This window comes from Echinops telfairi, unplaced genomic scaffold, assembly GCF_000313985.2.
Source record: "Echinops telfairi isolate 266 unplaced genomic scaffold, ASM31398v2 ScPeMD7_7458;HRSCAF=8496, whole genome shotgun sequence".
Taxonomy (NCBI): Eukaryota; Metazoa; Chordata; class Mammalia; order Afrosoricida; family Tenrecidae; genus Echinops; species Echinops telfairi.
The window spans coordinates 5,083,953-5,095,511 of NW_022111358.1; the positions used below are offsets into that span (position 1 = coordinate 5,083,953).

The window sequence follows — 11,559 nt, forward strand, 5'->3', positions numbered from 1 at the left end:
CCTCCCTCATGAACCCTTGATAATTTATAAATTATTATTTTGTGATAACTTGCACTGTCCCATGTCTCCCTTCACCCATTTTTCTGTTGTCCGTCCCCTAGGGAGGAGGTTATATGTAGATTCTTGTAATTGGTTCTTCCTTTCCAACCCACCTTCCTTCCACTATCCCAGTTTTGGATCACTTGTTGTTCCCTTGTACCTAGGTTTGTTAACACCACTACCTTTCCCCTCTCCTCCCCTTCTCCCATGTCTCCCTGGAACTGTTGGTCCTGTTGTTTTCTCCTCCAGATTGTTCATTCAGCCTATCTTATTTGGACAGACCTGCGGAGACAATAACATGCACAAAAACAAGACAGAGCAAAACCGAGCAACAATGTACAACAAAACAACAACAAGCCCAAAGTATATTTAATGTTCAAAGAGTGTTGGATTCTATTTATATCTCTCGACAGATAATTATTCTGTTCTTACATGTGCTTTCGTCTACCAGCTCTGTTGAATTTTGTGAGAGCTTTAAAGTAATTTTAAAAAAGAAATAAATAGACACTTTATAAACACAGCAAAACGTTTTATGTTGGGCTCTTGCATTTCTAACAGCCTTTTTTATGTATATTTAGCTCTGAGGCTATTTTGTATATAGTGAGTTCTGGTATATATATATTTTTAATTAAATACAAGTGCACATAGAAAAGAAAAGTGCACAAAACATAAAAGCTTAACAGATTAGTATAAGGCACACACCCATGTAACCAACACCTAGGTAAATAAATAGGATAGTGTCAGAAGCCTTTCTCATGGTCAACCCATCTTCCACCAAAGATGGTTTCCACATTTCTACACAAATGATGTCCACTGCGCATGATGTAAACTGGGTACCACCCCTTGGGGACTATTTTCCTGTGCAAGTTACATATGTGTGCCTTACGGATGTGTTATTTGCCAAAAACCATGATACTTTCTGACTTGTGGTAATTACTTCCTTTGTATTTGTATTGTCTATATTTTTATACTTAAACATAATTTTGATCTCTTGTGGATACCATACACATGGTATTATACAGTGTATAGTATGTTTGGCTTCTTCAGCTCAACCATATGTTTTTAAGTTTCATCTGCTGCTGTAATTAAGAAAGTTCAAATTTCATGTAAGTTTTTCTGTGTCTGTGTGTGTAACTGATCTTTCTGTTTAAGGCTTCTAAGTAATTTTACTTAATTTTTGCCATTATTTATCTAGACAGGTATATATTTTTTGTCATTCCTGCTTGGGATTTTGAGTCATTTTAATATGCTGGTTAAGGCCTTCCTTAGCCTTAGGGAAATGAAACAGAAAAAGTTTAATTTAGTATTTCATCATTTTTTCCTGGGCCTCTTAAAAAATTTTTTTTAAGTTGTATAAAATACTTTGTATATAAAAGATCACAATGAACCCCAGGGACAAGGGAACAACAAGTAGTTCAAAATCGGTGGCGAGGATGTTGTAAGAGGTAGGGCTCGATCAAGGGTAATGTAACCGAGAGGAATTACTGAAACCCAAATGAAGGCTGAGCATAATAGTGGGACAATAGGAAAGTAAAAGGAAATAGAGGAAAGAACTAGGAGGCAAAGGGCATTTATAGAGGTCTAAATGCAGGCATGTACATATGTAAATATATGTGAGGATGGGGAAATAGATCTATGTGCATATATTTATAGGTTTAATATAGACATTGGGTTTCTACTCAAGTACTCCCTCGATGCAAAAATACGCTGTTCTGTTAAACTGGCATTCCATGATACTCACCTTCCTGACACAATCACTGAAGACAAAGCAGGTGCATAAACAAATGTGGAGAAGAAAGCTGATGGTTCCCGGCTATCAAAAGATATAGCGTCTGGGGTCTTAAAGGCTTGAAGGTAAACAAGCGGCCATCTATCTCAGAAGCAACAAAGCCCACATGGAAGAAGCCCACCAGCCTGTGTGATCACAAGGTGTCGAAGGGATCAGGTATCAGGCATCAAAGAACAAAAAATCATATAAATGTGAATGAGGGGGAGTGCAGATTGGGGACCCAAAGCCCATCTGTAGGCAACTGGAAATCCCCTTACAGAAGGGTTGCGGGGAGATGAGCCAGTCAGGGTGCAGTGTAGCAATGATGAAACATACAACTTTCCTCTAGTTCCTAAATGCTTCCACCCCATCCCCACTATCATGATCCCAATTCTACCTTACAAATCTGGCTAGACCAGAGGGTATACACTGGTACAAATAAGAACTGGAAACACAGGGAATCCAGAACAGATGAACCCCTCAGGACCAGTGGTGAGAGTGGCAATACTGGGAAGGTGGGGTAGCAAGATTATAAGGATCTACATATAACCCCCTCCCTGGGGGACGACAACAGAAAAGTGTGTGAAGGGAGACATTGGACAGTGTAAGGCATGACAAAATAATAATAATCTATAAATTATCAAGGGTTCATGATGGAGATGGGGGCGGGGAGGGAGGGGAAAACATGAGGAGCTGATTCCAAGGGCTCAAGTAGAAAGCAAATGTTTTGAGAATGATGATGGCAGCAAATGTGCTTGACACAATGGACAGATGTGTGGATTGTGATAAGAGTTGTACGAGCCCCCCTCCAATAAAATGATTTAAAAAAAAAAAAGATCCCAACAATTCCACCTGTTAGATTTGCTGGATTTATCATCCATTTCTCTTAGCTTTCCCTCAGATTTACATTTCTTTTTATTTTTGTCCTTGCTTTAAGATATTTCTTCCACTTATTCTTCTAGTTCAGCCATTCCAATCTTAACTCTGACCATCCTCTTTTCAATTTATTGTAATGAAATTTTCAGTGTAGAAGTAATATTTGTTATCTCCAGAAAGTCTTCCTTGGGGCTATATTCTAATTAAATCACCTTGAGTATTCACATTTTCTCTGGGTTGTTCAGTGGCCATCTGTCTCTTGTAGCAGCTGTTTGCCTGGGCATATGGTTTTCTAGCTCTCTTTAAGATTTGTTCTTTCTCTGACTGCTCTCTGCACTCAAGTACATTAGTATTGTCTGTTTCTTGCTCATTTGGTCTCAGTTCTAGTCAGTGGAACACCGTCAGTGGCAGTAGCCCATCAAGTGGCTCTGTACAGTGGCTCTGTCCCTGTGGACAACAGGAAGTAGGTTTTCAGTCCCTTGTTAGGACACCTGGAGGAAGTCTCTGCTCTTCAGCCTTCTCGGCTACAAAACCCAGAGCCTTTCAAGTCCCCAAGTTCAAATGGATTTCATCCTCATGTTCTGGGCTCCCTCAGATCTTGGGGGCCAGGGAGATGATACCACTGGCAAAGGTTAATGTTACTCTCTTTATCTTTGGGGTCCCTGAATCTTTGGGGACCAACTATACTCTGGGTCTACCTCAAGCTAATCGCTGTTCCCAGTGCTCTCTGACTTTGGCCTCTAGATTCTTATCTGTACTTTAAGGTAGACAATCTTGTGCCAACAGAACTTGAACCTCCACTCACATTCTACAGGTCTTTCTTGTCTGTTCCCCTAGAAGTAGGTTGGAGTTAGGCAGTGGAATAGATTCACCCGACCACCTCACAGTGATATGAGTAGATGACCTCAATCTGTTTATACTGTAGGCTGATTCCCTTAGAACGGTGGTTCTCCACCTTCCTAATGCCACAACCCTTTCATACAGTTCCTCGTGCTGTGGTGACCCCGCAACCATATAATTATTTTTGTTGCTACTTCATCACTGTCATTTTGCTACTGTTATGAACTGGGCGATTCATAGGTTGCGACCCATAGGTTGAGAACCGCTGCTTTTGAATATCCAGAAAATGGTTAACTAGCTTTTCTTCCTCTCCTTCTGGGTCTCTGTAGCAAGCAACAGCATTAGCAAAAGTCTTACCTAAGGAGGGGGAGTGAGTCTGGACAGTACTTGTATTCTGCATCCATAGGTGTATGTATGTTGGAAATTTCACTCAACTGCCTTAGTCAACTGCCTGTTCCCTTTTGCAGAAAAGCAGCAACAAGTCATCTCCACAGGCTCTTGTCAGTACCAAGAGGACCGATTTCCCTTCAGAGCTATTCAGCGCTCCCTCAACGTGGTTGGAAGCCTGTCAGCATGAATCGGATGAGCAGCTCCTAGACCAGATTCCCAATACCAGCTCTACTCCCAAAACATCTGAAGAAGCAGTACAGCTATCGGACAGCTATCTGGTTAAAACCATGGTCCTTGGCCCCTCTCTCGTGGAGCAGCAGCAAGACATTCCCCTTGCGGCTCCTGTAGCTGCCATGGAAGAGACAGACAGCATCTCTCTTGAGGAGCCTTGGAGGCCAGGAGACCTGGGGAGAGAGGGGATGGTGCCCTGTATGAAAGACAGCTCTTCAGAAGTCACTGCTGCCATGCCCGAGAAACCTACATTTCAGGCTCTCCCATGCCACCTTTTGGAGTGTTCCCCAAATCCCTGTTCTGGGCAACAACTGCACTGCCCCAAGGAGAGCCCGAGAGACAGTGGGACTGAGGCTGTGCCTGAGAGCATGGTTCCTTCTGAAAGCAATACCTTCTGGCCCTCCGTGCTGTCCCGGCTTTCCCCTTCAACTGCTTTGGAGGCAGATTTCCCTGTCAATCCTGTGGAGCCAGGGGAAGAAACCGGAGCAACAGAGGAACGCGACGTGAGCCTTCCAGCTCCCCCTGAGGAAGCTGACTTGGAGGATGGAGCGCTTGTGTCAGCGATGGGCGATACCAGATGCCCGATACCAGATCCAGTGGAAGCAACCTCTGAGGCAGCTCCAAGCCCAGCAGAAGATGCCAGCGTGGTTCTTGTCTCTGACCCAGGGCCCTGGATGTCCCCACTGACTTGGCTGGAAAAAGGTGGAAAAAACACCTCGATCATGCTGGAAAATCTCCGCCAGAGCTTATGCCTCCCTTCTGTGCTTCGGGATGCTTCGATTGGCACCCCCTGCTTCTCGACGTGCTCGGTGGGGACTTGGTTTAGTCCCCCAGCAGTAGAGGAAAAGGGTACAAACACGTCTCAGAAAGGCTTGGAGAGCATTAAAGACAGATGTTCTGAGCACCTCACATTGGGGTAAGTGCCCCAAAGTCCTTGTGCCTATGGGGCTATGTTTCTTTACTCTAAACCAGGGGTGTCAAACTGGCTGCCCCTGGGCCCCATGCGGACCCCGAGGTAACTTTTTGTGGCCCACGAAACTCTGAAATAAAATGTAACGAGGGAATTGTGTGTACGGTATTGCCTCGATCTCCCCTCAGCGCTGTTTTCTTCCAAACAATGTTTTCTATTTTCATTTCAGTTTGACAGCCCTGCTCTAAACCCGTCGCTTTCACCCCTTTCCCTCCTTCATGGTCCTCATGGTCTTCCCTCTCGCTTCAGCCGTCCTCCGGATCTGACTGCCTTGTCGCGACGTGATCTGGAAGAGAACCTGCTGAGCTCTCTTGTCATTTTGGAGGTCCTGTCCCGCCAGCTGGGGGACTGGAAGAGTCAGCTGGCCGTCCCTCACCCAGGAGCTCAGGACAATAGCACGCAGACTAACAACTCACCGTGTGGGGTAAGAAGCTTAGAGAATCCCAGGGGTCTCTCTGTCTTAGAATGTAAGCGACCAGGGGATGAAGGGGCTTCTTAACCACAGGCTCATTCTCAGAAGAGATGATGTGTCAAAGCTGAGGATTTGGAAAATCTCTTAACTCGTAAAGCTTCTGGGTTCTCACTCTAGCACTGTGGTGTGTCGGGGCTTTCCGAAGGGAACGAAAGCAAGCAAAGTGATGTTGTGGTTTTAAAATCATTTTGTTAAGGACCCCTGGTGGTGCAGTGTGTTCTGCACTGGGCTGCTAGCCGTGAGGTTAGCAGTTCAAAACCATGCTCCACGGGGGAAAGGTGAGGCTTTCTACTCTCACAAAATAGTTTTGTTGTTGTGGAGATACATACACACAGGAGAACTGTGGTTGGAAGGGGTGCCAGCCCCCCACCACTAATCACGGGTTCGATAGGCACAATTGTACCGTTGATATATATACATAATAATAAAGTCATTGAGAGCATGAGAGATAGAAAAGAAATTGAAATAATAGAGTCAGACATATTTCATAGTAGCAATGCTCACCTCAGCCCCGCTTGTTGGTCCACGTGGAGAGAGGGGGAAGGGAAGGAAGACAAGGGGAAAGGGAACAGGGGAGCAGAGGAAGGGAGCTGATGAGAGGCCAAGGGAGGAGCCGAGAGAGATTTTTATTGCTAACCCAGGCTATATATCTTTGGCAGGGAGTGCAAGCCCACTAATTACAGGTAAAGACATACATCACAGGAAGGGGTTGCACTATGGATTATACAGCAATGAGGGGGACAATCTGGGGATATATACACAATAGGAAGAGGAGGGATTGGGGGTGTACATGTGACAAGATGGGCGGATCCTAGATTCAGGATGGCAGCTTAACTTTGGATGTCATGGAGAGCCGGTTTGACCTGTCTCCTGGCACCATTATCAGTAGGGTGTAAACTCCACCTACAGGAACCAAGCTAATGGTCAAGTAGCTCATTGTCCCTAACAGCAGGGAGCAGGGTCTACTGTAGTCTGGTGACTGATTGCCTTTAGGGAGGATGTCTGTAAGCATCTGACCTCCCCCCATATGCTGGCAAAAACCCCCCTAATGTTTGGCATGTCTTTGGGGGAAGACAAAGCTGGGGGAAAGTCTCTTTATAATCCCACAGAGAACAAACACCAATTCAACAGCTTCTCCATGAACAGTGTTAGTGACAGTGGCTATATTTTTCAAGTCATCAGTTGTGCATTTCATGCAAAGTTTTAAAGGAATCTTTCTAAAGCTCCACCTTCACATGAACACCTGGCTCTTTTCCCTTGTCTTCTATCTCTCCATTCTCAATTGCTCTTTTTTCCACTGCCCTAAAGGAGAGCATCCTTACTGCCCATCCCCAGTCTCACATCACCCCGGGAGTCCGGCCAAAGGTCAGAGCATCTTTTTTGCATGTTTCAACAGTTGAAACAAGGCTTTAATTATGTCGATGGGTTGTTGAATTTTTGGTGATAGTCCACAAGGTAGTTATTGGCATTTGTCCCTAAAGGAGTCCCTAGAATTGAATTGACATGTTACGTGGACAAGATGCATCAGAATGAAATATAGGCATGGAACTGTTGCTTATCCTTCAGTCCAATGTAGACCTCCTATTCTAGGAATGACAGTAATCCCTGATCACATGAACTAATGAAAGGGGCGTTCATCCATTTCATTAGCAGCTATCTCCTCAAAAATGTTACTGGGCATGCTTCTGGCCTTAATAACCATTGTAATGTTGCAGTGTGGTCTCTCTGAGCTTCCACAATGGCGTACCGTGGCCAAGGCCAGAAAGTACAGAAGGTAATGGTGCAGCCCACCGTATCTATGCCGGTGGCCGGGAGTGGGAGATTCAGGCCAGGAAACAGGGAAGTAACAGGCCGAGACTCAGCTAAAAGAGAACGATCCCGGATTCAGGTGTGGCTCTATGAGCAAGTGCATATGTGACTAGAGGGCTGGATCACAGGCTTTGATGAGTACATGAACCTTGTATTAGATGATGCAGAAGAGATTCATTCTAAAGCAAAGTCAAGAACAAGTGGGACAGATCATGCTGAAAGGAGGTAGCATTACTCTGCTACAAAGTGTGTCCAACGAGAAACGACCATTGAAGCAAGAAGCTGAGGGCAAGAGCTCAGCTTAAGTGTTCTTGGTTATGAATATAGTTCTAAAACATGGCTCATAGTGTTTTCATTACCCTTAGGTTCTTACTCAACCACAATAAATGGCCTCTGTGGGATTGTTTTTTAAAAATTATAATGTTATCACAATAACCAATATACAATTGATGAAAATCTCTCCACGTGGAAGTCTTTTTTCACTTAAGGTCTTCTGGTCAGAAGAATTGAAAAGAAACGTCAATGTAAATTTATATGCATATGTTTTGTGGTGGCTGCAGAGATGGTAATTAATCAAAGAATTTAAAGTACACATATGTATTACATTAGGAAAATATTTGGTAAGGACTAAAACTACAGATCTAAAGATAAACAGGGAAATGTTACAAAGTGTGCACGCGGAAGAGCTCACTCACTATTTTTACTATCTAATCATTTTGATGTGTGGTTTTTATGCCATTGGAGATAGTTAAGAGTGACTCAAAAGTTTCATTTCAAACGATCCGTATTTCCAATATGTGACAAGTACAACCTTCACCGTGATTCCAACTCAAGCATGCTTATAGTCTTTCAGAATTGGGGAAGAAGTGTGAGAGCAAAGAAGGATAGAGACCATTGCTCTAGAGGAGCTTAGCTGTGACAGCACAGCCCGGGAAAGAAACAGAAGGCTTTCAGGAGAAGGACTTGGGAGCCTCAGCAGTGGGGCTATGAAGATAAGTTAAAAAAAAAAAAAGAATAGCTACAGAATTATAGAAACATTTGTTAAACAAAATATCAAAATATAAAGCCATTGTGTTCCAGCATACCCTCCAGCGAGGCGTATGTTTCATCATTGTGAAGGCAGTGTTTCATCGTTCTAGCCCTCACCTGTTTCATTGATACTGTGCACAAACTGCAGTGTGCATCGCCGAGGGGCCGAGATCATCTTTCTTTTAAATGTTCTTTGAGTCTGAGGAACAAAAGAGATCCAAGAACAGGCTGTTAAGTGAATGGGGTGAGGGTTCCCAGTGAAATTCTCCTAGGGTATCCCCTCCGACCTTTGCAGAATGAGCGGGAATGTTGAGGTCCAAAGAGTCCTCCGTGCAAGGTTCATGGCCTTTTTCTCACCAAGGCAGTTTTCAATTTTCTCAAAACTTTCACATCATGAGCTTCAGTGAAAGTCCTGTTTCCTTTGACAAAACCCACCAATGATGACCCCTTTGGGACCCTAAAAAACGATTGCCATAATCTTCTAAGCTGACCCCTCTGCCTTGAATTTAATTAGCCCAAGACGTCCTGTTCTAAATCCAAGACTGGCTCTGCGTGATAATTCCTTCTGTAAAAAATGGTCTTCGTTAGTTTGGGTCTTGCTTGGAAGGCTGATAGGATGATCAGCTTTTTCAGATAGCGATCTTCCCCCAGTGCTTTTGTGATGCTTTTCCAAAGGCTTGCTGACACCAAGGTGCTATTGCTCCTGGTGTTTTGAGTCGGTTCTGACCCATGGCCCAACTGGATGAAACACTGCCTGGTCCCGCACCATGCCCACAGTTGTTCCCGTGTTTGAGCCCATTGCTGTCGATCCATCTTCTTGAGAACGTGCCTCTCTTTTGCTGCCCCTCTTCATGACGTCCTTCTCTAGGGACTGATCTCTCCTGACAACGTGTCCAAAGTACGGGAGACGAAGTCTATCCACCCTACTTCAGCAGCTATTTTGTCAATGGTAACTGTACAGCCCCCTTCCACCACTCCCTGGACTTCGGCCAGTTTCTTCGTTTGTTGAGATCGTTGGGTGTGTTACTCTGGGTACTTTAGAGAAACAAATCCACAGAAACTCATGTATAAGAGAGAGTTTTAAGTTAAATGCACATCAAGAAAACATCCCAACCCAGTGCTGCCCAAGCCCACAAGTCCAACATTGACCCATTAACCCATATGTCCAACACCAATCCACAAAGCCCTCCTCCATCTCACAAAACACACGCAATGATGCCGACTGCAGGAGGAAAGCCGAGTCAGTGAATGTGTAAGCATCTCAGCACTGGAAGGGGTCTCCACACAGCTGGTCCAGCACCCAGGGCTGCATCGGGGTAGGTCCATGTGGCTTCTCCTCCAGGGATGTCTTACAGGAAGTGAGCCCTGCCAGCTAAAGCAGGGAACTGACTAAGGCAGCTAGCTGCACCCTGGTCCGACCATCAGAAAGCAAGAGACCCGAGAACCAGAAAGGCGAGGCTCACTGAGCCATTTATCCCTCCGCCCTTCAGTTAACCCCACATGTGTTTATCAGCCAGGTTGGCACGATACACTAACTACCTCATTGGACTTCCCTCTCATGACTCATCTTTGAGACCATCCTGGCCTTCCTTAAAACGCTAGGGCAGCAGTCCCCTAAACTTGGTGCAAATCTTCAATGATTTGGGTAGCTGTTCACTTGAGTTTTGTTAAAATTTTGATATTAACCCTAACCTCAAAATTATTTCCCCCCCCCATGGCACAAAACTACCCCCCCCCCATTTTTTTAAGGCCCCCTAACAATACTAAGACAAATGCATGCCTGAGGGAACTTGTCTGGAATCATCTACTGGTCACAGAGACATATGGAAACGCATCTCACAAAAAGACCCCCTTCAATAAACTCACTCCATTCAAACCTTTAAATAAAAAATAAAAAAAAAGGAAACGCATCTCATTTGGTTTGGAATAAACCAAGGCCTGTATGAACAGGAACTCTAGTAGTGATACCTTTTTTAAAATTTTTTTCTTAACTTACCTTTGTAAGTAAAACTTTGACCATTAGTTGCTGCTGCTAAGAATATGTGTCCAAGTTTCCAAAGAAACCTCTTTGGGGTTGACAGTATATCCTATAAGCAATGGCTACCTCTTTTCAGAAATGTTAGAGTCCATATACTCCTCATTCTGTTTTCCCCGTTTGCTTATTTTTCTATCTTTCCCTCATGTCATTGACCTCATTTCCCATCCCTAAATCCGCCTTGTATCCTCTCACGGAAGCTTGTCAGAACCAACGAGACATCACCTGCGGCCCTTTCCCCTTGCCGGCCTTGTGTTTGGCAGACTCATCACACTAATCTCATCATTTGCCTGACTGCCCAGCTCTGAACACTGTGTGAACCCGGCCAGGCCTCCTGGGTACTGCGTGCCTTACTGCATGATGCAGCAGGGAGTGATGGGAGCGCTCAGAGAAAGGAACAGGAAGAGATCCGAGGGAGATGGAACTGTGTCTTCCTCATAGCCAGGCTGCCGCACCATCATGACTCAGCACTGCTGCTCCATCATGACTCAGCATTGCTGCTCCCCCACTCTGCCTTTCCCCTGTGATGGCTGCTTGGAAGCAGTAGTGAAGGCTCCCCACTTGTTCCCTCTTTTAAGTCTTTCTAGAGCTCTGCTGCCTTTGATTACATATTCCTAAGAGAATGAGCAGATAAAGAATAAGAAAATGTGCATGACTAATGGAGATCTGTGAAGGTTAACTTTACTGGCAATCAGAGAATGGAAAACCCAAACCATGGACACCGTTTGCTTCTGAGCAAATAGCAAAAAACAAATGCGCCAACGCTGATAAACAACTTTCTATTGCTGTTTAGCTGTGGCTCGGTTCGACCTTTTATGAGCAGTTTAAGCAAGCCCCTTAACACAATTTAAACTCTTTGATCTTGTTACTCTACCTGAAAAGAAAAGGGTAAAGGAAAAATTCTGCATAAAGATGATAATTTATTGGACTTCTGCTTTCTTGCTTTTTTTCTTTTTCTTAATTAAATACTTGTATTGGGGGCATCACAATCCATGCATTCATCCAGGGTGTCAAGCACATTTGCACATATGCCGCCATCATCATTTTCAAAGCATTCTCTTCCCACTTGAGCCCCTGATATCAGCTCCCCATTTCTTCCC

General features: G+C 44.5%; 1 protein-coding gene and 1 pseudogene across 1 annotated transcript in view; both read left to right on the forward strand.

Annotated features, from left to right (window-relative positions):
• The window catches only part of SPAG5 (sperm associated antigen 5), a 28,075-nt gene that overhangs the window by 5,295 nt on the left and 11,221 nt on the right, over positions 1 to 11,559 (forward strand). Inside the window, exons 3-4 of the mRNA XM_004706925.2 lie at positions 3,991 to 5,060; positions 5,364 to 5,538. Coding sequence (XP_004706982.1) covers positions 3,991 to 5,060; positions 5,364 to 5,538 — 1,245 coding nt within the window. The remainder of the gene's footprint in view (positions 1 to 3,990; positions 5,061 to 5,363; positions 5,539 to 11,559) is intronic.
• LOC105979010 lies at positions 7,325 to 7,700 on the forward strand (annotated as a pseudogene).